Here is a 25,352-nt window from a genome sequence, read left to right on the forward strand (position 1 = left end):
GGACGCACCTCGGACGTAAAGGGGAAAGAATGAAAGAAAGACCTCGAGGGGAGAAGTTGGGGGTTCTCGACGTAATATAAATAAGCGTGCAGGAGAAAGAAAAAAAAAGAGGGAGGGAGAATTCGAAATCAGTAAGGAGTTCCAGTTGCAGAGGTTTGAAGAAGGTGCAGGCTACGTATTACTGCATTGCTATCATATATTTTGGACGGTTCTGCTTTGAAGTGTCCAGGATTTATAGGTAGAGTTTTATTGATTGAAGGAGGTTCCCCCCCCCGTATTGAGAAAGCAAAATACAACAATGTCAGGTGACAAGGAGCAGAAGGAGCAGGAACAGAGGAACAACGACTTGGCGCTTTTGATTCGGAAGTTCAAGTTTGCTAAAGTTCTGGACTCGAATCCGCAGGCGAAGGTCATCTCGTTGCAAGGTACTATTGACGGGCAGGATGCGATTGTGACCGCAGAGAAGACCCACTTTGCCTTCGACGAAACGGTGCGGAGGCAGAGCGAACACGGGGAGAGCTTGCCCCTTTTCTACCACTGTGAGAACGAGTACTCGTGTATCAACGGGGTCGAGCAGTTGAAGGAGCTTACGTCGAACGATATTTACCACTGGGGGTTGGCTGTCATCAAGCAGGACATTGAATACAACCCAACAGCCAAGTTGAATCTGATCTGGCCTGCGACTAAAGTGCACATCAGAAAGTACGAGCAGCAAAACTTCCACATGGTGAAGGAAACTCCTGAAATCTACGAGAAAGTCGTCAAACCTTACATCGACGAGATGAGCAACCCGGAAAGATTGAAGTGGGTTTACAACATCTTGTACGAGGGGGCAGAGGAGAACCAGGTCGTCTACAAAGATTACTCCGAGGAGAAACCCAAGGACGGCTTTGTTATACTGCCAGACATGAAGTGGGACGGTATAAATGTCGACTCAATGTACCTGGTTGCCATCGCATACAGAGACGACATCAAGTCCTTGAGGGACTTGAAGCCCACACACATAGAGTGGTTGACAGCTTTGAACACCAAGATTAAATCCGTCATCCCAGCATGTTATAACTATGCAGTGTCCCCGGACGAACTGAGAATCTTCGTTCACTACCAGCCATCGTACTACCATTTCCACGTCCATATTGTGAATGTTAAGTTTCAAGGCTCAGGGAACGGCATTGCTGTGGGCAAGGCGATTTTGCTGGACGAGATTATCGAGCTGTTAAACTACCTAGGTCCATCCGGGTTTGAGGGCAAGACCATTCCATATGTCATCGGTGAAAACCATGACTTGTGGGCTCGCGGTCTCGATGAAGAAGTCAGAAATCAAATGAAAGAGGAAGGGATTCCAAAGGCCCCTAAGATCATCGAGAACTTCACCATGGACCAACAATCATAGTTAGGGAGGGAAGCGCTGGCTTATTAGATGAGAGAACGTTCTTTTATATTTTATCATATCTACTTACATCAAACGGTTTTTTTTAATAGTGTAAATGTGACAAAAACGATAACTTTTTGTAAGAGCTAAAGTCGGTTGTGAGTAATTAAAGTGTGTAAGGACTCTGATATTGTGTATTTACGCCGTAAAGGTAAGAATTTAGTTATATCAGTTGTACTTGCTTGTCTAAGACTGGTTTCTTAGTTGGGTCCTGGATTTAGAGACGGTCTTGAAAGATGTCGGTTCAGATCCTTCGGTTTTATATATGTTCCGGATAACGGGCCATCCGCATGTCTCGAGTTCGTATACTCACATGTCGGGTTTATAATAGTTAACAGTACTGTATTAGATAGGGTAACGGGTCATGATTCCATTCCCAAAGGGAGTTCCCAATTTATCCTTACACTTTTGTGAGGATAGAAACGTGATTCTGTCCTTGTAATAAATTCGTGACCCATTACTATACAAAACACCATACTATAAGCCATTCTAGCACTGCCATATGGAATGTACCTTTGGACAAGAAAATACCACATTATCTTCACAATAAACTTGCAAAATATCTACTTCTACAATTTTTAATACCATCTCTAAAAGCTAAATCTTGGAACTAGAAATGCTTATATAAGCAATCACGCCTGAAACAAGTTTTGTAACTACCGACAAGGCGCAATATTATGGTGTCCTTACACAGGACACAACCCAAATCTCACAAATCCTTTATTTAAAATAAAAAAATGTGTAAAGAAAAACAGAACTTTAATAGCTGAAAGTTTCCTTAATGTAGGCACACGACGCAGTACTAACATTCTAAAAGACGATTTGCTGTGAGTATAACACTGCAGTCATGTCAGAAACACACCCAAGGAGTAAGAAGAGAACGGATATACTCATTCCGTCAGACAGTGACGCAATAAATAGAGATTCAAAAGTGCAGAGGAATATAAAAAAGAAAGGTCTCGAAGCCCGTAGACCTGTCCATGGACAATGAACTCATCGAGGAGATGGAACGGGAACAGCAACTGTTAGACAGATTCAAGAAGTCTGAGGGTCAAAGCGAACTGGAAAACCTCATGCCTAAAGGATACAGAATGCTGCAGAAAATGGGATATGAGCCCAGGGAAGAAAGTACCAAAGAAGTACACGATCAAGAGGAAAAGCAAGCAGAGTACAGGAAGCATATTTCAGAGTCTTCCAGGCAAAAGTCCCTAGAAAAAACCTTGCATAATATGCAGAAAATAGCCTTCGCCATGGCCGGTGACGATGAAATATATACACCAGGTGAAGACCCAAGAGATTTTAACGTACTTTGGAGGGGGTATATCAAAGTACTGAATGACGCGGCCAAAGAACCCGCTGGTAAATCAGCCCCGAAGCAAAAAGCCGTCTTGGAACAATCCGACTCTGAACTAGACGAGGATCAAGAAGGGGGCACCATCAAAGATTTACGAGAGGATCCTGAGTTGGAAATATTTGACGAGATGACCACCTCAGAGAAGATATCAAAACTTAACGTTTTTTTAAGGGCGGAAGTTTACTACTGTTATTACTGTGGAATAAGGTACAAAGACGAAGAGGACTTTTACGAGCATTGTCCTGGCATAAATAAAGAGGACCACGAATGACCCCATGCACATATTACACTCGGAGGTATATACTTTTATATAAACCAGAGCGTATAAATCACAACACATCTTGGCATTAAACTACAGGACAGATTACTTTTTTCAAATATTTTATATTTCGCAACAGTGGCCTTTTCAATCAGAGCTGAAGAAAAAGTTTACACCACCAGCTCTTATGTGAATAATGTCAGAAAAGGTTGAAGAGGGTCCAACCAACTTTGCACCATCCCCAGACTTCCAATGGCTGTGTGATGAGCTGTTTGTCAAATTTGATCTGGTTGCTACGCAGGACAGAAGGATAAATTTGAAGCCAATTACTGTACGCTACTACGAAGTCGTCAGCAATTTTGTTCAGTTGTGGAGAAAGACGGTTGGAAACAACTTCTACCCAGTTTTGATATTAGCATTGCCATACCGGGATCGTCGTACCTACAATATCAAGGATGTCACACTGATCAAGGCTATATGTTTATATTTGGATTTACCAAAAAGGTCCTCCACAGAGAAAAAGCTGCTAAACTGGAAGCAGAGGGCCTCTAGAAATGAGCGCTTATCATCATTTTGTGTTGCAGAGATTCGGAAAAGGAAAAGTGGGCCTGATCCAAGCAAGAGACAGGCAATTACCCTAGATAAACTAAATTCGATACTGGATGACTTGGCAAACGGGAAAAGCTCCAGGGGACAAGGATCACGTACTCTAGCTGACTCTTCCCATTTTAAGTTTTGTTTAGAAAACATGTCTTTCATTGAGCTCAAGTACTTCTTTGATATCCTTCTAAAGGTTAGAATTATTGGTGGTCATGAACACAAGTTGCTGAATGCATGGCATCCCGACGCAGTTGACTATTTCAGTGTGGTGTCTGATCTCAGCTCTGTAACCAAAAAGCTGTATGAACCGTCAGTGAGACTTAGGAATGAAGATCTCACCCTCAAAATCGGCAGTGCATTTGCTCCTCACTTAGCTAAGAGGCTGAACATCTCCTACGAAAAGATACTGAAGAAGTTAGGTTCAGATTTTTCCATAGAGGAGAAAATGGATGGCGAAAGGATACAAATACATTATATGGATTACGGCAATGAGATAAAATTTCTGAGCAGAAGGGGCACAGACTACACGTATCTCTATGGAGGAGATACCTCCACAGGAACTATTGCCTGTTATTTAAAATTGAACGAAAACGTCAAAGAGTGTATACTAGATGGGGAAATGGTGACCTATGATCAAGAGAAGCAAATGATTCTCCCTTTTGGACTTGTTAAAAGTAGTGCCAAAAATTTTCTGTCTAAAGAGAGCATTTCGAATGGCTCATACCACCCTTTGTTCATGGCCTTTGATTTGGTTTACCTAAACGGGACATCCTTGGTCGATTTACCGTTGTATCAACGGAAGGATTACCTGTCCAAAATACTCACAAAATGCAATGGTTTTGTTGATATAGTATCGTTTGCAAGATGCAACAACCTCGAGAGCATAACCAAATCCCTAGCTGCTGCCATTTCTGTGGGGTCGGAAGGGATTATTCTGAAAAAGCTCAACTCCAGGTATATGGTAGCTAGTCGAAATGACAGCTGGATCAAGATCAAACCGCAATATCTTAAACAATTCGGAGAAAATATGGATTTGATAATAATCGGGAGAGATCCCGGTAAGAAGGATGCATTCATGTGCGCGCTAGGAGTCACTATAGACGATCCGCAGCCGAGGGTATTACAACAAGAAGAGAATGTCAATCTAGATTTAGACACTGAAGACTCGGAACCCGAAACCCCCAAAGCATCCCGGATTGTGAAATTTGTGTCATTTTGCACTATCGCTAACGGTATATCAAATGCCGAGTTTAAAGAAATCGACCAAAAAACACGAGGTTTATGGCGAAGGTTTGATCAAGTAAAACCTCCTTCAGAATATCTTCAGTTTGGAACCAAAAAACCAGTCGAGTGGATAGACCCCAAAGAGTCATTAGTATTGGAAGTCAAATCAAGATCTTTGGATAATACCGAATCTAACGTAAAAAAATACAGAGCCGGAGTAACGCTGTTTGGGGGCTACTGTAGAGCAGTACGTTACGACAAGGACTGGACCACATGTTATACAGTTTCTGAATTTGAAAGAGATCGGCAGTACAAACTACCGAAAGTAAATGCAGGCGAAAGCATCACCACCTCGAACAAAGGCAGAAAGAAAAGAAACACAACTTCTATTCTTGGAGTAATTTCACCGAGAAAAAAGAGAACACCGGAGGGTGAACATTCAGATATATTTCAAAACCTCCACTTTTGCGTTCTATCGGATTATCTGGATCCGTATACCGGTAACCGAATAGACAGAAACACACTTACACAACTTATAATTGATTATGGTGGAAAGGTGATATATAATGTCTTGGCGAAGGAGGGCGAAGAGGGGATGTTGCGGATTATATGTGATGGTTTCAATATGGAATGTAACGCTTTGATCAAGAGAGGATATGATATATTAAGCCCCAGTTGGGTGCTGGACTGCATTGAAAGTGCAAGACTACTCAAACTAGAGCGAAACCATTGCTTCAACGTTTCCAAAGAACTAATGGAACTAAGTTCCACTCGGGTTGATGAATATGATGATAGTTTCGAGAACGAAATTAGCACCACTAGGCTAGACAGGTTGATAGATGTTCATCTCCATAATATGCCGTCAGGGTCCTTTTCCGGCGAAAACTTGGATTTCGAATTGAGAGGACTACCACCTCTTTTATTTTTTGATCGCTCGGTATTTATTGCTGAGACGAAGCTGTCGGACAGAATATACGCTAAGATATCATCAGAGACTAAATTGTTTGGAGGACAAGTGACCCACACTATAGAGGATTGTAACTTAATAATCATACCCAACACTGATGACGAGGACAAAATACAAGTATTGCAGAAAATTCGTGGCAAACTGGCCAGTATGATACAGAAGTTGAATTCAACAGAGCGTATTCCCCCCATTGTGTCTGAGGAATGGCTCTATCAGTCGATAAAAGAAAATATTCAAGTCCCAGAGGAAAATTATTCGGTGCTCTCTTAAATGCTATGTCGATACGATGATATTATATATAGATGTTTGTCGCCCTCTTAGAATGCGCGTTTTTATTTTCTCTGGTAGGATATGACCATGTCTTATAATAACACTCTATGCATCACTCTCATCCTGTTTTTGACTTTCCCCGTGGCTATCAGAAGGTTCCTTTTTTGCTTTATGTCTTCTTTTCCTCTTCTTCTTGTCTGTGGAGTCATCCTCATTGTCTTTCTTGGTTCCAACATTCTTCTGCTCACTGTTTCCATCCTTTTTCTTTTTTTTCATGCTTAATGGGTTTGGTTGTTTTGGACCCAATTTTCTCTTCTTGGGTTTTGCTTCTGGAGCTTCCTTTCCTTTGTCTTCCACCTTTTCTGTTTCGGCAGCTTTAATACCAGCAGCTTTAGCATCATTCAAACCGCTGAACAATTTCTGCTGTTCCATTCTTTTACTAATTCTTGCACTTGCGTCACTTAATGGTTCCATGATCATTACTGCTCTAGAAACGTGTATTAAAGGTACACCTGGAACACGTCTAAGCTTTCTTCTTAAATCAATATTTTGACACGCCACAATGTATCTATGCTTGTTTTCCCCCTTGATGTCGACCACACTTTCAATGCATTCAAAAGGTGATTTTGGATCTTTTGGAGGATGGTTACAACGCCGTCTCTCATACCTTTTCGCCATGTCAATGGCTTGTCGATTGTTGGTAGCATAGAGTGCTTGCATACAGCATTGTGTAATCATCAGTTTCACCTCAGCTTGCACCGTACGTTGTAGTGCTTTATACAGATCAAATTTGGATTCTGTAGCTTGCAAAACAATCTCATCATCCAAAATAACTTGGTAAGGTTCTCTGAACCTAAACGTGTGATTGTAGACAAGCAGCTGCTTCCTATACGATTTAGCTCTCTTTTGACGCATCCTAATTGCTTACTGATATACTAGGTATACCTTCTAAGTCACACTACGGCTTCATGGCTAAGGAAGAGAGCTCATCGCATTAAAAATTTTCAAATACAAATACTAAAAAAATTTGTATCTTGAAGTGAAAGTGAAAGGATAGTGAAACTACTGTATTGAGAAGGCCGCCGAGAGGAGTGTGGAGGCTCAAAGTAGTGACAATCACATATTTAGTAGATGGGTAGATAGATATATGATTTATATCGCATCATAGCTCTTGAATTGTTTTGTTTCGTAGAGTGATTAGCTTGTAGTACGTCCACATCCAGAATAAAACAAAACAACCAAACCCGACGGTGCAGTTGAGTTGGACCCATAAGTCAGGATACTGTGATGGGGCGGCGATTGTGTACTCTAGGACGTGGATCATCAGCATACACAGGTATGATACCAGAATTATTATCTTCCAAATAATGTTATGTGGAAGAAGGCTTCTGCGACGGTAGTTCTCTGCGATGTTACTTATCGATGGCCCTGGCGTCAAGATCTTGGGTAGGAATCTTGGTGTAATAAAACTGAAATTGCCCAACAGCCAATTGTACATTACCAAACACACGCAGTATTGCAACCATAAGCCGTCCTTTTTTAATAATGGCCACAGTGTGAAAAGAGCGACGTTGTTCACCCAGAACACCATCGATAGATTATTCCAATTTGTGGATGTGAACAGTAACGTGGCAGGCAGCAAGGGGACCAAAATTGTCTTTTCATGCACTTGGAAACTGAAAAGGAAGAAAGCCATAGAGCAAGCGGCCAAACCATATGGGATCAGGAATTTTTTGGGGTAGAATATCATAATCATAAAAGCGGGAAAGAACCCTACAACGGTGGCAACAAGCGAGTAGAATTGTAGCTCTGATTGAGTAAACATCGTTTTATACTTGAAGAAAACATTGGTTACGCACCAAAAATTGGCGACCTTATCTTCAAAGATTCCTCTGGCAAAGGGGAAGATCCTATGGATCGATTGCAGTACGTTACCGACTCCACCAAATATGTACAGCGGCGCAAACATGACAAACAGAGACGCTAGTGTCGCAAATGCCACCGAGAGAAACCTTGGAATATTAAACAGTCGGGGGAAAAACAGGGACTTACTGAGGAGCACAGCAAAAAAGATTGGGGCGTAATATAGGGCCATTTGTTTGAAGCATATCGACAAAACGAAGCAGACAGCGGCCATGGCGTAAAACCCATCCAGTAAATTATTAATCGCATAAACGGTTAATCCCAACATAACACAATTATACTGGAAGTGACCGTGGTCAATTAGCATCAATGTTGGTTGGAATAGAATTGCCGCGGCAGCGACAAACTGTCCAATTGGTGACTGTTTTTTGCGTCTACCAACCCATTTGGTGAAATAAACAATAGCAGGGATGTAAAAAATACATTCGCTCAACAGTACCGTAAATCTCATATAACTCTTTATGCCGTCAGTCTCCATACCTCGGGATGCATCAAGCTCGAACCATGGCGGATAGATGAAAGTTCCAATTTTGCCTAGAAGGTAGGAATGATAAGCAGTAAAAGGTGGATAGTCCAAACCCCAATACTGCAAATCAAACCAGTACCACTGCGATACAGGCAGATGCTGTGTGATTTCCATCCAGTGTCTTTGTGCTTCAAAATCGCCAAACATAGGAGGTGTCTGAAAACCTGAGTACGAGCCCAGTCCAATGGCAGATTTAATGATCAGTAAAAAGACCACAATAATATATTCAGTAACCCATTGGCTACCCGGTGATCTAAATGGGTAAAGAAAGTCGTATATGGGGGATGCATAGAAGCATTCTTCTACTTCAGGAGCAGCTTCGTCTTTATTCCTCTGGAGCTTCGACAGTGACTTGGTTTTCGACGAGGCATCTTCCCCTTGGGGTTCCTTCTTCTCACTGGACATATCGAAACTCCTGCCAAACCGTTTCCTCCTCACAGCACCAGAATTGGGTTCAGGTTCTTTAAAGAGTTGGTGTTGTCACTTTCCATACGGACAACCGACATTTCAAATAATATGTATTTATATTTTCAAGGTAAAAATTCAGGTTCGCTTGTTGTACTCGAGACGCGAAGTAAGAAGACTGTTACATAATGAATTCTTCACACAAGTACGTCGAGTAACAACGATTGTAGCTTATCTAGTTTATTGTAGTGCTTGATGTACAGCCATTACTCATAAGTAAGATCGCATTCCGAAGAATACGTAATAGAGCTCTTGTATTCCTTGTACTTTCCTAAATTGCGATTGAAGAACTACTAATTGACGACAACTGACAGATGAACAGGACTACCGCAACAGAAGGCGGTATTGAGGGTCTGTGTGAGCTGTTTGGTGTCTTGAACGTGTTTTCGACAGTAATTGTTTTGTAATTTATGAGAAAATCAAATAACAGCTAACGTCCACGAAATGCATCGAGGTAAGATGGTATTTGGAGTTAAGTACCCAGTCTTCAAAGAGCCGCTGCACCCACGAGCAATCCTGATATGAGACTAAAGAGATCACGTACAAATGACAGTCTTTTTGATGCAGAGCAAGATTCATCAGTCACTAAACGCGTCAGCAACATCATTGAATTAAGATCAAAGAGGGGAGGTAAAGAAAAAGTTTATTACAGAGGGAGTGAGATCAACAGAGGCTCACATTCTGTAGTGTACAAGGTGTTTGATTCTGAGGACCGTATATTTGCTGGTAAAAAAGTACATTGCCCAAACAAAGAGAATAAGAGAAAGATCATCAAAGAGCTAGAGATTTACAAAGTGATATGTAGATCACATCATAATCATATAGTCGCTCTGAGGGATGCATTTCAATGGGGCAAGGAGAGCTGTATCTATATGATACTTGATTACTGCTCTAATAATTCGTTGCAGTCAATATTACAGTACAGAGGGTCTCTGAATGAGGTTGAATGCAAGGAGTTAATGATCCAGTTATGCGGTGGTATCTACTGGCTACATTTGAACAACGTTATACATGGAGATTTGAAGCTGAGTAATATACTGTTTGATGAGGGTCAGCAACTGAAAATTTGCGACTTCGGTTCCTCCTTTATTGCCACATCTAGTCCGAGAGGCCCCGGTGAGATTATGGGCACGCCTTATTATTTAGCGCCGGAGACAGTGTACACGCATAAAAACATAAACAAATCTGGAATGGCCATCCTGCTAATTTCATTCCCAATTGATATTTGGTCCATGGGTATCGTGCTGTACAGTTTACTGTACGGAATCAATCCGTTCATAAAAAGTGTCGATGAACTACATAACGTGTCACTGGATGAGTTAATGCAACGAATAACGTCAGGAGTAATTGAGTTCCCCACAAATAAAGCTGTCGGGGCGGGAGCACAACAGCTTATTTTGAAAATGCTATCGCAAAACCCGCTGGAGAGAATCACTTTAGTTGAAATCGTGTGCGATCCATGGATACGTTTTGCGTTCACCAATAATGCGCCTCAGTTCGGCTTAAACAAGCTCAAGACCAACAGCGAGCAGTCATTACTTGCGTACCTTGGGTGTGTGCGCAATGCCAATTTCCAAGGCTTACTGGGTGATAAGGGCGACACTTCTCAAAGCGGAAGGCGACAGTTGAAGACGTTGCTGAAAAACGCAAAGAAGTACAGAGAGAAAACATTAAAGGTTTTGCGTGAACAGTATGGTTTGCCGACTGTGCGTCTACCACCGGTGGCATTTGTCAACGAATTGACAGTGCCGCTGACGGCGGAGATCATAAAAAATGAACTACAAGTGGTGCTCAGAAATATCTGTGAGGCACAATGGGCTGCCCGTACACACAGAACTACTCTAAACCCAACCAGTACGGATGATTCACCCACACAGTCACCCATTTTAGTTCACAAATACAAGTTTTTGGACGAAGGGTGCCCTGCTGTGTCGTACGAACTGACCAACGGCCAGTTTGGAACCATGTGGAAGCAAGGCCATTCTGTTGTGATCCGGGGCAACAGCAACAAATTCTGGTACGTAGTCCCAGATGCCAAATTGGGGTGGATATCGAAAAGTTTTGAGAGTAGCATGAGGTCGAAACTCCCTGCTGAGATCACTCGGCGTGTATCGGCTACGCAGGACCTGAAGCTAGAGTTTGGAACTAGCACAGAGCCTGCGGTACATCTAGCTACGAAAGAAGTTTTTCTACGCGATTACATGATCTGTGAGTCGCCCAGTGGTATTTCCGACGGAGGCAGAATCGAACTGTTCGAGTTGAGTAATGGGACGTTGCAAGTAAACTTTGTCGGTGAAAAATCGACTATGGTACTTAGCAACCGTGGCCGTTGTATAAGTGTGATAACACCCAGTTTCGAGGTTTACAACGAAAACTTGGCCTCGTTTCTGAATGATCATGCGGGCGATTCGGAACTTTCGACCAAGATGCTTTTGATAAATGAGATTCTTACAAGGAGAATCGGTATATAGTAAGAAAAAAAATTACAGGAAAAGAGAGGAGATGAAGACGAACAAACATCGGTGCTGACCCTACCTGGGGCACACTATGCCACGCCTTCTTTAATTCCAATAGAAAACATATGCTTTTTTTTGTTAAATACTGTTACAGAGCTTTGCTCTTCTCTTCAGCGACCCCAAACCCACCTCACACTATATCTATCTATGCGACAAAAGTATCATCCGTTGCCAAAGTTTGCAAGTTCCATTCAGTTTCGAAGTTCGTCTTGAGTATTCCCAGTTTATTGATAATCCCATTGCACGCGTTCTTCAAGGCGTCCTTAGGATCGTACCCTTCCACCGTTTGGATCCTGAGTTTGAACCGAGCAAAGAATGGGTGCTCCACCTTGTATGCTGCAAACAGCACTTTACTGTCGTTCAGCAGCTCTGCCCGAATGAGGTTCCCAAGCGTGTGGTCCTCCTTGTTGAAAGTGATGACAATGGCGTTGGGAGACTTTGTGTCTGGGTCTATCACCAGCTTCGACTCTCCGTCGCCCAGCAAGAAAAGCTCAAATCTGTCTGGAGCATTCATCTTGTCCCCACGCCGTGTATCGAGAAACCTAGTGATACTTATCCTCTTGAACCCAGCACTTCCATCTTCTTCGTCTTCGTCTTCTTCTTCGAAGCACTCAATTTTATCTGCGTTTTCGCCGGGTAACAGTTAACGTTGAGGTCCCAAAAGCCCTTCTTCTCTGGTGATAGTGAGTTGCAGACGCTGCTGCTGATGATACAGGGTGTCTAGAACACCGTGATCATCACCACCATCAGTAGCTACTTGTGCAGTGGTCAGTTATGATCCAGGACAGCTCCCCGCCGCACCACTGCGCGGTGTCTGGGCGCTCCCACCCTCTTGTTTTCACTCTTTAAAGGCATTTGAACAAAAAATGAAGAAATCACAATTTTGGAGTGTCTCTCTTCCCTCACGCAACACTGACAACAACTGGAAGGGGTTCTGTCGTTTACGTTTACGTTGTCCCGCGTCGTCGTATGTCCTATCACTGGAACCAGAATCAGCAAGAGAGGAGCATGGACCGCAGAGAATTGTTGGAATCTAGGCCGGCAGGGGATGGCGTCAAAAAGGACGTGCTAGGTGTCTCGGGCGACTCGAAGTCCGTTAGTCCGACGTCGCACTACAACATCTCGAACTCCGTATCTGGATCGCAACACGATACAGCAACGAAGGCAGCAGCAGCAGCAGTGACTGAAACTGGCACTGGCACTGGCACTGGCACGTCGAAACATGTAACGTTGCCCTCGCTATCCGCGTTGAGCCACGAATTGAGGAATAGTCCTGGGAAACAAGATATGGCCCGCACCAGTGGGGGAGATGGTCAGAGGAGGAAATCCAGTAACGGGTTCTCGCTGGCCAGTCTGGATAACCCACTGCCGGCCTCCAATGACGCTGAGAACAGTTCGCTCAGGGCTCCAGCGGCCAGGGGACTGTCAATTGACGAGACAACAACACCAGCAGTAGGTGTGCCACCGGTAGTGGGCACTAACCAGGGGAAAAGTGCTGTAACTCCCCCAAGTTTGCACATTCCAACCCATCAACAACAACAACAGCAGCAACAGCAACAGCAACAGCAACAACAAATGGTCGCTTCTGTTTCTGCAATGGGGGGAGGTATAGATTCTCCCTACAGACCGCTGAACGTGAAGGACGCTCTTTCGTACCTCGAGCAAGTTAAACTGCAGTTCAACTCGAGACCGTACATTTATAACCAATTTCTGGATATCATGAAGGACTTCAAATCTCAAAATATCGACACTCCGGGGGTCATCGAGAGAGTATCCACTTTGTTTAAGGGATTCCCAGCACTGATCCAGGGGTTCAACACTTTCTTGCCCCAAGGGTACAGAATAGAGTGCAGCAGCAACCCTAACGAACCAATAAAAGTGACGACACCCATGGGTGTCTTGGAGAACGTGAGGGGGTCTGACATAACGGCAGACCAGCAGCCAGCGATCGGGCAACTACCCACGACTCAATCGCCAATACAGGCATCGCTGCCACCTCCACAATCTGCTCATTTGCACCTGCCATCGACTGTTGCCGCAGCGACTACCGTCCAACAGAGTGCCAACGTACACGCGGAGAACGAGCCAAAGAAGGCAAACGACGTCGAATTTAGCCAGGCTATCAGCTACGTGAACAAGATCAAAAACAGATTCTCTGACCAACCGGACATCTACAAAAATTTCTTGGAGATCTTGCAAACGTACCAAAGAGAGCAAAAACCAATTAACGAGGTGTACGCACAAGTCACCGTGCTGTTCCACAACGCACCTGACTTGCTCGATGACTTCAAGAAATTCTTGCCAGACTCCTCAGCATCAAATGAACAGCAGCCAAAACAGTCACCGTACTCACCACAGGTGTACAGCGGCGCAGACATGGCCAGAGGATACATGTACAACAACACGGGCGTATACTACCCACCGCAGGTGAACCAGCCGCAGAGCAACCTCCCACCCATTGGCAGCTTTTCACCACCGGCAAACGGCGTAGCCCCTACAACAGGCACCGCAATACCGCATGCAGACGAACAGCACGTCGTGGCGGGCGTGCCTGCCATGGCCCCTCATGAACAGCAGCATGCACCATCCATGATCAACAACGATGGAATACAGATCTCGAATATGCGCGGAGGCGGCACAGTCCCCGCGTTGAACCAGTATGGTATGATCTCGCCCCACGATTACACCCAGCAACAGGCGAAACAGGTACAGCAATTCCAAGAAGACCAACAACAGCAGCAACAACAAAGTATGATGATGGACGAGCAGTACGGGAGCGGAGACATGCAAGTAAGACCGGAGATCGATTTGGACCCTTCAATTGTCCCCGTGGTACCTGAACCCACGGAACCGATAGAAAACAATCTGAGCTTGAGCGAGGAGACTAGTTTCTTCGAGAAGGTGAAGAAAAATATTGGCAACAGACAGATATACATCGAGTTTTTGAAAGTGCTAAACCTTTTCTCGCAGGATTTAATCGCTGTAGATGAGTTGGTGACCAAAGTGGAAAACTACTTAGCAGGACAACCAGAGCTGTTTGAATGGTTCAAGAACTTTGTCGGGTACCAAGACAAGCCCAAGATCATCGAGAACGTCATTCATGAGAAACACAGACTTGACCTGGACCTGTGCGAGGCTTACGGACCCAGCTACAAGAAACTGCCAAAATCTGACACGTTCATGCCGTGCTCCGGTAGAGACGATATGTGCTGGGAGGTGTTGAACGACGAATGGGTAGGCCACCCAGTGTGGGCCTCGGAGGATTCGGGTTTCATTGCCCATCGCAAAAACCAGTACGAGGAAACGCTGTTCAAGATCGAAGAGGAGAGACACGAGTACGATTTCTACATTGAATCGAATCTGAGGACCATCCAAACTCTAGAGACCATTGCAAGCAAGATCGCCAACATGACCGAGGAGGAAAAAAATATGTTTAAGCTGCCTCCAGGATTAGGCCACACCTCCTTGACCATCTACAAGAAAATCATCAGGAAAGTATACGACAAGGAGAGAGGTTTTGAAATTATAGATGAGTTACACGAACATCCAGCGATCACAGTCCCAATTGTTCTAAAGAGACTGAAGCAAAAGGACGAGGAGTGGAGAAGAGCACAACGTGAGTGGAACAAAGTTTGGAGAGAGTTGGAACAGAAAGTGTACTTCAAATCCTTGGACCACCTCGGACTGACTTTTAAACAAGCGGATAAAAAGTTGCTGACAACTAAACAGCTAATATCTGAAATTAGCAGCATCAAAGTCGATCAGAACAACAAGCGAATGCATTGGCTGACCCCCAAGCCCAAGAAGCAACTTGACTACCAGTTCAACGACATGGATATTATCTTTGATATTGTAGGGTTGACTGACGTCTTTGTCGACCATTGCTCCACTTATTCCAACCCTGATAAGGAGAGACTGAAAGATCTGTTCAGAGTTTTCATATCTTTGTTTTTCTTCATTCCAAGGGACCTGATAAGCGCAGCATTAGACACGAAGTCGGACGAAGGTAAGTCAACCGATACCAAGTTCGAAAAGGCTGACGACTCTAAGAAGAGGCCTAGACCCGACGTAGAACTATCTCTGAGCGATATTCTACACAGAGCCAAATATCAAAAGCTAAAGAACGGAGAGGGGCTAGGGATGAGTGAAGATGACGACGAAGAAAAACTGGCTAAGGAAGCGGAGGAAATGTCAGAGAAGAATGCTTCCAAACCGTGGTTGGTCGGTGACATTGTCGAAAGGGCCAATTCACATGGCTTGGTAACCGACAGAGCAGTGTACAATTTGTTTGGTAACACCAACGTCTATATTTTTATTCGCCACTGGTCCACCCTTTACGGCCGTCTTTTGGAATTGAAGCAGATGGATGAAAGAGTCACCAAAGAAATAAACAACCGTAAAGTTGTCCAATTTGCAGAGGACCTCAATCTGCTATCCACTCAGTTGAGGGACATGGGGTTGGATTTCGACGGCAAGAATGCTTACCAAGAAACGCTCAAACTGAGTAAAAGGCTGATCCGGAACGAGTTGGAGCACCAGTGGTTCGAAGAAAGTTTGCGCCAGGCCTACAACAACAAGGCTTTCAAGCTTTACACAGTGGACAAAGTCGTACACTCTTTGGTTAAGCATGCTCACACATTAATGACGGATAACAAGAGTTCTGAGCTAATGGAGCTATTTGAAAAAGACCGTTTGCAGAGCTCGACTTGCGTCAAGGATCAAATTCTTTACCGGTTACTCACGCGTTCGCACATGTCGAGCACCGAAAACATGTTCCGTGTTCAGTACAATAAAGATACGAGGCATGTGTCCATTCAATACATCGGTTTGGATGATGTCACTTTGGAGGATGCCAAAGATGACAACGAAAGATGGAACTATTATATGACATCGTATGCTTTGCCACATCCTACAGAAGGCATTATGCAAGACAAATTGGTTGTACCCTTTTTGGAAAGGATTTTGGAGTTTGAAAACGATATGTTAGATGTTGAGGCAGGGAGTGATAGGTATAACCCGGTTGGTACGTCCTACTCCAAGTTGAAGATCAACATTGACCCGAAAACCTACAAGCTGATCATCCAAGATGGCTCATATGATATATTTTCAAGAAGCTCCATCAACGAATACCCTATTAGGCCAGACTCGAAGGGCTATGTGCAGATGGTTGAAAAGAGGAAAGAGACGGCTCAAAAGTTTTTGGATGGTAGGTTTGGGTGGAAAAAGGATCTTTCAGATGACGTTATAAATACCGTGGAACCTACTAAAAAAATTGCTTTGCTAAGCGAAGAAACTAAAGATGTCGGTACACTAAGTACTCCTGTGACGACAGAAAAAGGCGCAGAAAACACGGTACATGGTTTGCAACCAGTGGCGTTAGCGGAAAACAGCAACGCGTCGACAATGGGAACGTCTACCGTTGGGGATGCATCAAATAACGTCCAATAGATAATATACTTCAACCTAATGCCATATGTATAATTAAAATAATGTAATAAATGCAACTCTCGTATACAACTTCGGGGACGCATGTAACTTTCCCTCCAATTTGTAAGTGGGGGCTTTCTCAACACAAGAGGATTACTCGTTCATTGGGTCAACACCAAAACCTTCTAATGTTTCACCCCATTGATTTTCCCACGTTGTTCGCGACTCTATCGGAGAGTTCCTCTTCCTGATCATAAATTCGCCATCTTCAACTGTCTGATCTATCATATGAGCCCCATCTTCCCGCTGTGGATGTGGTATTCTTCTACCACCATCTGGTGGCCAAGAGAGACAAAGCAACAAATCCGATATGCTCAGATTATCTTCGTATGTTGAAATGTCGTTCTTTTGAAAGGTCACGCCGTTGCCTTGCGCTGTACTAAAGGGCCATAGAAGCAACATTGGTGATCCAAGAGATTGGTGAATATTTGTCAAAAGGTCTACGTCGTAGGGAAAGTTGACTACGGAGCTGAATTTCAGTAGCCCTTGCTCATTCATTTCTAGTAATTTTTCAGCCTCCAATTCGTGTTCTGGAGTTTGTTCGTGAGGAAACTTCTCCCACACACGCTCAATCATGATCGGTAATAGTTTCTTCGAGTAAAACATGTTCTGCAGTCTCTCCATCTCCCAACTTTCAATTTGCGTCATACCTCCGATGACTTGATTAGTTACGCACCTCACAAACAGTGCCGTAATTGTAAACAGCACAAAGAGATCCATCGGCGTCAACACGACCAGTGAGACCAGTTCCTTTGTTGTAGTTGATACGACCCCCCCCTTTATTGGCATATTTCTGGCTTGCCAGATGGCTGCAATGCGAAGCAGTAAATACCAGAATAGCTGAGATGTGGTGATAATTACCCATATAAGAAACCTCATGAATTGCGGGAAGTTACCAAATCCCAGGCAGTTCATTGTCCAGGGGCAGTGATGGTCCATCATCAACACGCACTGTTGACAAGTCTTGCAATGATGTGACCTTTCCGGCTTAAAACCGTTGCATTTCGCACAGTATCGGTTCATATCACCGTCAGTGTGTTGTTGGGCAGAGCCATGGGGCGGTTTCCCAGGATTGGTATATATCGCCATGTAATACGAGATCCAGATCATAGTAAGGCAAAATTGGAATATTATCTGGCGCTTGTTGGACAAACTGTTCCTCAGGATGAACCAGTGCGCTGGGTACCCGATGAAGAAAATCAATGAACATGGGATTGCAATCCCATGCCATGGCTGCTTCAACTGTACAGGCATTCAGCTCTATATCGTATGCTGTATATCCCCTTGGTTGTATTTCGTCATCCAAGAAAGTGTCTTTTCGCAACTTCCTTCGGAAGGACTTCCACGATAGAAATTAGTGGTCATTTTTGATGACATAGAGAATCCAGAGGTTTGAGTCTCTTTGGTATCCCGTTCAATGACTGATGTTGTGCGACAGTGACGTTGCCACTTCCTTAGCAGGGCAACGTGATGCCTGCAATTGGAGGGTTTGTCGGGTACTCAACGAACAGGAATCCCCACTAGGTTCTGAACATCGCTCTCTATGGTTTTTGTGCACAATTTGGGGTCCACATGAGCAGTCCATACTGTTTCTTCTACTACAGTCGGCGCTGCCATTCCAGGATACAGGACTAGTCAATCCAATCATATCCGAACTGCGTCTCGAAAGCATAGAGGAACAATATAGGACGCAAGGGTTTGAAGCGGTTGATAATGAAACGATTATCCAAGAAATCCATCACCTGGAAGAGCTCTGCATCAACGATATCGCTTTATCCATTTCAATTAATCCCGCAAATGGTGATTCAAGCTTGAGACTGACGTTGACAGTCCCCAAGGTCGTCTCTTCGCTGGCCAATTCAGTTGTCGCCAAGTTGTACAGTAGCCTCATCGAGCAGTTTATAGAGGGAGGCCAAAATCTGTTGACCTTGGTGCACGAGCAAGAGGAGACAATACACCGAAAGGACGATGTGGTTCAGTTTTTGAAGGATACTACAGTGGATCTTGGTGGTAGCAGTACAATTGACAGGTGGGCTCCCCCTGGTTCCATAAACTACCATGTTTTGAAACCGCGTGGCGCCCGTCGCGTGAACAAACTGGATTTGAACCGCGAAAGCTCGGCAAGACGCATCCTGTGCAGTAAGATATTGGACAATACACGTTTGTGGGCCAACCCAATCGGCGAGGAGGCCAGAGAGCCACCGTTGAAGCGCACTACATCCTTTGATGAGGAGCTCGCGTCGAAGGAGGAGCGCGAGATTGATGTTGTTGAATTTGACAAAGAACCGTCCTCTTCGATAAATACGGGCTCCTCAACGGAGGGTTCTACACCGTCTCCAAGCAAGCGTCTACGTAAGTTTGGCAAAATCAAAGCCAAAACGGATGGAGAGGCTAGTTGATAAGTAGACACCTCAATTACTTTCTAGCAATTTTATAGGTTACTTTTCAGTTAATAGCATAAAATATTATTATATGTTATCTATATGTAATATGGACGCGGAACATATAAAATTTTAGTTAGAAATGGGGGTGGGTGCGATGAAGGGAAGTCTTCGTTTGGTTTACATTTAGAGCCACTTCGATGGTTTATTAATTTTCTATATTCATTGTGAAGTATTATTATTGGCAAATTCACCGAGAGGCAACTAAATTATGATGACATAGGTTATTATGAGAGATTGTACATTTGTTGGTAATAAAAAAAGCAGAAAACTGACGAGCTCAAAAGGGTGTAAAAAGCTTGGCCAGCTTGCATATTCCATTGTACAAAATTCTCTTAACGCAAACGACGGGCTTCACGCTCGGATTCCATTAGAACCAAGATGTCGTTCTCTCTGACTGGACCCTTGACGTTTCTGACAATGGTTCTGGAAGTGTCTTCCAAGAATTCGACACGGACCTGGGTGACACCACCACGGGAACCGGTACGGCCTAAAACTTTGATAACCTTGGCTAGAGTAACGGGGGTCTTGGTATCCATCTTGTTCTTCTGATGTGCTAGAGGTGCTGGGGGGAGACTTAAGCAATAAACAGAGATAGAACCAACAACTGAGAGTAGAAGTGGTAACGGATGAAGTGTAAGAACGCAGAATATATTGGCCCATAAAATAGAGAAAAAAAAATACTCGACGCAAGAAAAATTTTCAAAGCAAAAAAAGACGAAATTTTGTGCGTGGGTCATTTTGCACGGCGCGAATCGCAGTCCCGCTGCACGTCGTCGAGCCATGCGAGCAATTGGTCTTGTGACAGGTTCAGCAACGATGTCGACAGTTCTTGGAAGATGGTGACGATCTGTTCTGTGTCGCGCTCGAAGTCGGTCTGCAGCTTGTGGATCACGGTCTCGTAGCGCGTGGCGAGCCGCTTCAGGATTGTGTTGTTCAGTTCGTGGTTGACTATTTCGAGCTTGTGGATCATGTCGTCCGAGAAGGAGGTGACTGCTTGCTGGATCTGTTGCTGCAATTGATTCGCAAGTATCGCGTTTGCATTCATGGCTGGAAGTTTTAACATGTTTGGCCCGGGCTTCGTTGCAGTACCGAGCACTGTCTCATTCACCGTCGTCGAGTCGTTGTTCATGTAGTGGGAGCTGTTGCCTGCGGCATCGCACTGCCCAGAGTTCGGGTTGCCGCTCCCAATCTCGATTTCCTCGCATGGACTCAAAGAAGATTGAGCTTTCTCCGGTGTTCGCTCTTTAACCACCTCAACTTCCGGCTTGATTTTTTGCTCATTGACCTTAGACCGTGTGTTTCTCTCTGTTGGTGTTACTACATCCTTCTCTCGTTTTGAAAGGTGGTCCTGGGTTGTGATCTGGATTACCGGTTTCACTAAATTGGGGAAACTCGACAAGTGTCGTTCTCGTTTACCTCGATTCGGCGTTTTTTGGACTCTGCCCTTTGATTGCACCTTTTGGGCACTGCGATTGGATGCGGCGCCCTTCTTCGGGGCTGCAAGACTCTTGTTGAAGATATTATTCAACACGGAAATGTCCTTTAGGCCTACCGACCTTTTGGGGGTAACTTTTTTATGACGCGTGTCTGGGACAGTACTTTTTTTGTCGTTGTACTTGGTGATTATCAACGAGGATGTTATAGGTACCCCATTTGGCGGGTTCGAGTTTTCTAAATCAAACTGCTTCTCTAATTCTTCTCTTGTTCTTGTTGTTTCTCGCGTCATCTTTCTTTTCTGAACTAGCACAGTGGGCGACTCCTCTGGTGAGTTCGCTGGCGGCCGCCAGTGGTCGGACTGATCAGGTGTCGCCAACTGCTGGGTAAATGCAAGATTGTCATCTGTAGGTACTACCGTTATGTCTGGTACTGACGAGCCCTCTTCCACGCATTCCTCCTCCTCGGGGACTAATTCAGAACTCATCAATGTTAGATATCTGATAGACTCGCTTACTCTGAATTGCGGTTCATGCAATGCTCTAAACAACTTATCGATTTGCAAATGGTCATTAATTCTTAATGACAGAGTCCTTACCTGCTTGACCACTATTGACTGTCCATACAATTGTCTCACACCCCCACTCACCTGCAAGAGTAAATGACTCTCAATCCCCTTCTGTACCGAAAAATGGGATTTAGGGATCTCCAAAATCATATTATGGTCCCCAAACAGGTATAAGTCCCCCTTGAACATTTGGACATACGTCTGAGAGCTCAAACACGTTTTATTCCCAGAGATTAATTGATCCAGGGGGAATACGTTCCCCATTGGAAGGTATAACACTTTGATTATCTCTAAATTGTCCTCCCCACCATTGGAACGTCCCAGTTCGTCTTGCATGTTAGCTGTAGGTTGGTATAGATGAAGGCAAGCCAGCTTGCACAGTAGTTTAAACAAAAACAGCTTTTGGCCAAGGAAGCGCGTCTCAACCCGCTTTGTTATATGTTGTTCTAGAATTCCACGTAAGAACTTCACTCCACCCGCACCACTGGAAGCGATCTTGTCCAACAGTATTAAATACTTCCATTCGTCTGATCCAGAGCACCCACGAACAAGCAACTCGTCCAACAAAGGTACATCCTTTCCTGTAATAAGTGTCAAGCTATTAGGCTGTAACACACTGGTCCAACACAACCAGTAGGCGTCTTTGCTACCCTCATCTTTCAAACTGGCATATATTTTGAGCAATTCATTCAAAGGTTTTAAATCATTCAGTTGAAACCCATTTTTAGCCCCCTGTCTTAGTATTACACTAACAATGGACCCATTTCTTCTGGTGCCCATGTCTCCAATAATTTTATACACACCACTGCTGCTTGTCAGTCAAATTGTACTTGTTTCTTTCTATTCAAGAAACCAAACATTGGCTTAACCGCTGAGGTCTTCATTATTTTCATTTTTAATTTTAATTTCATTTTTTTTTTTGACTGCATAAGAGCAAACGGTCCCGTAACTTTGAGCAAGTTTCTGTATCTGTTGTAAAATTGAAGATATAGATATATATAATTACATAGCCGTATAATACGTAGTGGTATCTAGCAACTAAGTTGTGAATGTCCAATGCATTTTTAGAAAAAAATAGTTTTCAAAATGCCCCCACATATTGAAAAAAAGCGACAAAATGACCGGTGACCAAAAAAACCTTTCAAGGAAAATTCCCCCAAAACTGCCCTAAAGCAGTGTAAATTTTCACTTTTCTGACGGGTACCAGAAGGTTTCTAATCCTCGAAACAGATTGCCTAACTCTACCCAAATATTTTGGTTATACAGCATGACCTTCCTTTCAGTCAGTCAGCTTCATCCATTTATAGTTTGATTATAGCGAAATGGATTCCTCCATCTCAGCGTGAATGGATGTTTGTTATAGAAACCTTGTTACAGTCTCTCCCCCAACACAAAATGGAATAAAGCAGTCCATAGGGCAGGTAGTATTAAAACATGCTCGTCTGGGCCCGCAGTACACGCAATTTGTCTTGGAAGTAGAGCTTTGTGTTATATTTTAGCCTTGGCAAGGGACGATGCGCTCCCTAAAGAATCTGTTTTAATTTTCTAACAGATTCCGGAATTTGCCAAAGCAAAAGATTGTTTATTATTGCCACCATTTTGGGGATGACGTTACAATGGATGTTTTATGATTTTATATTAAAATAGGCGAGTTGGGGTTCTAAGCAGAAGCAAAAGAGAACCAAGAGAGAGAAGATCTGAAGAAAGTGTAGGAAACGGGAATCATAAAAACCAAATTTACACCCGACCTTTTATATCATTTCCTCACTCGTGCTAAATTTACTTCCACGCGTGAGTGTGTCAATCCACTATATAATCTCTGTGTTTTCCTTTTCCCGAACCAAAATTTCCATTATTCTCGTTTTTGTGTCACTTTTACGGGAACAGAGCAACACCTACAGATGACGTATATCGCGACCGTTTTTTCTCCTTATTGTTTGAGAACTGGCAACGGTACATGCGTTGTACGGTATGCAGATCACACTGCCTTCCACAAGGTGTCTCTACGTGCCAAGAAGACCCTCTCTCTTACTTAACCACAAGTCTCTCGGAACAGTGCCCCAGAAGGGTAACTATTGGGTTCCTTTCGTTTCTTTTTAGTTTCCCAATTGGGTGTGGGATCTATATCGATTACGAGATAAGGATGGACCGGAAGGGAACCTCGAGACACTTCTCTTCGTTGCATTTAAACAGCTCGACGTGAGTGAAAATCGAGAGACTCCCTGTTGAACAGTAGAGTGAGAAATACACACACACTGGAAATGATTTTCGCTGGAATATTAGTGCTTTGCCAGTATCTTTATGCCGTCTATGGTGCTGCTGTACCTCCCCTAGCTGACCTCAGTGGGGAACACCGTTTCTTCATGTCAGGGAAATCCACGATTCTAAACGAGTTTCTTGTAATGTTCAAGCCTATGGTCGATCGAGAGGAGGTGGAGGTAGGTCTTTCCGTTTTGGCCGGGCGGTTCCCCCTTGCACAGTTCGAACAGTTCCACATCGCCGATGAACTGATCGGATTCACTGTAAAGAACTTCCCTTTCCACAACGTTTACTTCTTGTTGCAAATCCCATTTGTCGAGATGGTCGAAACCAATTCTAAAGTGTACGCTTTGAACGTGACCGTTCAAGAGGATGTCCCCTGGGGGTTGATGCGGCTTTCTCAACGAGACAGAGTGCGCATTGGGGACGAGCAAGTTTACAGGTACGACACGCGGGGGAGCGCTAAAGATGTTAACGTGTACATATTAGATACTGGGATTCAAGTGGATCATGAGGAATTTGAGGGGAGGGCTCGGTGGGGGAAGACGATTGCCTGGAACGATCCGGATAGGGACGATAACGGGCACGGGACACACTGCGCCGGGATTGTTGGTGGGGCCACCTACGGCGTTGCGAAGGAGGCCAACTTGATTGCTGTGAAAGTGTTGCATGCTACAGGCGATGGGGAGATGTCAGACGTGATCAGGGGGATAGAGTTTGCCGTGAACGAACATTTGACTCGTAACCAGGATGAGGTAAGAGGTTCCATCATCAATCTTTCCCTCGGTGCTGGAGAGTCCCCTGCTTTGCAGAGAGTGGTCACCGCTGCTTTGAACAAAGGTGTTCATTTCGCCGTTGCCGCTGGTAATGAGGATGACAATGCTTGTTACAGTTCCCCTGCTAACATTGACGGTGTTGTGACTGTTGGTGGGTCCACTTTCAGCGACGACAGGGCGTTTTTCTCCAATTGGGGTCCCTGTATTGATGTTTTTGCACCTGGTGTCAATGTTAAATCATCGTACGTTGGGGCAGCGAAAAACAAAACGTTGAGTCTTTCCGGGACATCCACGTCTGCACCGCACGTGGCTGGTTTAATGGCGTACTTATTGTCTTTGGAACCGGATACGAAAAGCCAATTTCATACTGCGTGGAGCAATCCGGCACAATTGAAGCAGAAACTGGTTAGTTTGGCGACAGAGGGTAAATTATTCGAAGTCCCAGACGACACGGCCAACCTGATGATCTTCAATGGCGTCAAACAATAATACGGAAGCGATCATGCAGCTGGACTGCTGAAAAAAAGAAAGTTTGCTAACAGGATGCCCGAAAGCATGTACTATTGCAAGTGTATAGATCATGGTATTTTTATAATTGTTACGCACAATTTATATACTAAGTACGTAATAGAGCAAGTGCGGAATGTATAATAAATGCTTGGCAATAAAGTAACCAGAAAATGTGTATGCAAAATGAATGTTAAAGGAACATGGGTTGACCAAGTTGCACAGGGGGGGGGGTGGCTCCCGCGACTAACCTGACGGGGTGTTGTTGCCCGTTGTGAAGAAGCAATACGAGTTCAACAGAGTCTGGTAATCCATCTCCCTTGGTTTCAACTCGAGGCCTG

General features: G+C 44.2%; 13 protein-coding genes across 13 annotated transcripts; 7 read left to right on the forward strand and 6 right to left on the reverse strand.

Moving 5' to 3' along the window:
* Window positions 1-298: 298 nt before the first annotated feature.
* DCS1 (5'-(N(7)-methyl 5'-triphosphoguanosine)-(mRNA) diphosphatase) lies at window positions 299-1,393 on the forward strand (the record flags this gene model as incomplete). The annotated part of the gene is made up of 1 exon (XM_022608726.1): window positions 299-1,393. One exon carries the CDS (start codon window positions 299-301, stop codon window positions 1,391-1,393), a length of 1,095 nt encoding a protein of 364 aa, XP_022465193.1.
* Window positions 1,394-2,412: 1,019 nt separating this feature from the next.
* CMG1 (Cmg1p) lies at window positions 2,413-3,057 on the forward strand (the record flags this gene model as incomplete). The annotated part of the gene is made up of 1 exon (XM_022608727.1): window positions 2,413-3,057. The coding sequence occupies one exon, from the start codon at window positions 2,413-2,415 to the stop codon at window positions 3,055-3,057; it is 645 nt and encodes a 214-aa protein (XP_022465194.1).
* Window positions 3,058-3,241: 184 nt separating this feature from the next.
* DNL4 (DNA ligase (ATP) DNL4) lies at window positions 3,242-6,106 on the forward strand (the record flags this gene model as incomplete). The annotated part of the gene is made up of 1 exon (XM_022608728.1): window positions 3,242-6,106. The coding sequence occupies one exon, from the start codon at window positions 3,242-3,244 to the stop codon at window positions 6,104-6,106; it is 2,865 nt and encodes a 954-aa protein (XP_022465195.1).
* Window positions 6,107-6,211: 105 nt separating this feature from the next.
* On the reverse strand, window positions 6,212-7,021 carry UTP23 (rRNA-binding ribosome biosynthesis protein UTP23; the record flags this gene model as incomplete). The annotated part of the gene is made up of 1 exon (XM_022608729.1): window positions 6,212-7,021. One exon carries the CDS (start codon window positions 7,019-7,021, stop codon window positions 6,212-6,214), a length of 810 nt encoding a protein of 269 aa, XP_022465196.1.
* Window positions 7,022-7,268: 247 nt separating this feature from the next.
* On the reverse strand, window positions 7,269-8,960 carry ALG6 (dolichyl-P-Glc:Man(9)GlcNAc(2)-PP-dolichol alpha-1,3-glucosyltransferase; the record flags this gene model as incomplete). Its single annotated transcript, XM_022608731.1, has 1 exon — window positions 7,269-8,960. One exon carries the CDS (start codon window positions 8,958-8,960, stop codon window positions 7,269-7,271), a length of 1,692 nt encoding a protein of 563 aa, XP_022465197.1.
* A 581-nt stretch (window positions 8,961-9,541) lies between these two features.
* KNAG0F02900 (uncharacterized protein) lies at window positions 9,542-11,491 on the forward strand (the record flags this gene model as incomplete). Its single annotated transcript, XM_022608732.1, has 1 exon — window positions 9,542-11,491. The coding sequence occupies one exon, from the start codon at window positions 9,542-9,544 to the stop codon at window positions 11,489-11,491; it is 1,950 nt and encodes a 649-aa protein (XP_022465198.1).
* A 190-nt stretch (window positions 11,492-11,681) lies between these two features.
* Window positions 11,682-12,050, reverse strand: RPB11 (DNA-directed RNA polymerase II core subunit RPB11; the record flags this gene model as incomplete). The annotated part of the gene is made up of 1 exon (XM_022608733.1): window positions 11,682-12,050. The coding sequence occupies one exon, from the start codon at window positions 12,048-12,050 to the stop codon at window positions 11,682-11,684; it is 369 nt and encodes a 122-aa protein (XP_022465199.1).
* A 455-nt stretch (window positions 12,051-12,505) lies between these two features.
* On the forward strand, window positions 12,506-16,984 carry SIN3 (transcriptional regulator SIN3; the record flags this gene model as incomplete). Its single annotated transcript, XM_022608734.1, has 1 exon — window positions 12,506-16,984. The coding sequence occupies one exon, from the start codon at window positions 12,506-12,508 to the stop codon at window positions 16,982-16,984; it is 4,479 nt and encodes a 1,492-aa protein (XP_022465200.1).
* A 132-nt stretch (window positions 16,985-17,116) lies between these two features.
* On the reverse strand, window positions 17,117-18,277 carry PFA4 (palmitoyltransferase PFA4; the record flags this gene model as incomplete). Its single annotated transcript, XM_022608735.1, has 1 exon — window positions 17,117-18,277. One exon carries the CDS (start codon window positions 18,275-18,277, stop codon window positions 17,117-17,119), a length of 1,161 nt encoding a protein of 386 aa, XP_022465201.1.
* Window positions 18,278-18,447: 170 nt separating this feature from the next.
* Window positions 18,448-19,422, forward strand: KNAG0F02940 (uncharacterized protein; the record flags this gene model as incomplete). The annotated part of the gene is made up of 1 exon (XM_022608736.1): window positions 18,448-19,422. The coding sequence occupies one exon, from the start codon at window positions 18,448-18,450 to the stop codon at window positions 19,420-19,422; it is 975 nt and encodes a 324-aa protein (XP_022465202.1).
* Window positions 19,423-19,799: 377 nt separating this feature from the next.
* Window positions 19,800-20,003, reverse strand: RPS28B (40S ribosomal protein eS28; the record flags this gene model as incomplete). Its single annotated transcript, XM_022608737.1, has 1 exon — window positions 19,800-20,003. One exon carries the CDS (start codon window positions 20,001-20,003, stop codon window positions 19,800-19,802), a length of 204 nt encoding a protein of 67 aa, XP_022465203.1.
* A 197-nt stretch (window positions 20,004-20,200) lies between these two features.
* On the reverse strand, window positions 20,201-22,249 carry RED1 (Red1p; the record flags this gene model as incomplete). The annotated part of the gene is made up of 1 exon (XM_022608738.1): window positions 20,201-22,249. The coding sequence occupies one exon, from the start codon at window positions 22,247-22,249 to the stop codon at window positions 20,201-20,203; it is 2,049 nt and encodes a 682-aa protein (XP_022465204.1).
* Window positions 22,250-23,730: 1,481 nt separating this feature from the next.
* Window positions 23,731-24,993, forward strand: KNAG0F02970 (S8 family peptidase; the record flags this gene model as incomplete). Its single annotated transcript, XM_022608739.1, has 1 exon — window positions 23,731-24,993. The coding sequence occupies one exon, from the start codon at window positions 23,731-23,733 to the stop codon at window positions 24,991-24,993; it is 1,263 nt and encodes a 420-aa protein (XP_022465205.1).
* Window positions 24,994-25,352: the final 359 nt, after the last annotated feature.

Source organism: Huiozyma naganishii, chromosome 6, assembly GCF_000348985.1.
Source record: "Huiozyma naganishii CBS 8797 chromosome 6, complete genome".
In the NCBI taxonomy this organism is placed as follows: domain Eukaryota; kingdom Fungi; phylum Ascomycota; class Saccharomycetes; order Saccharomycetales; family Saccharomycetaceae; genus Huiozyma; species Huiozyma naganishii.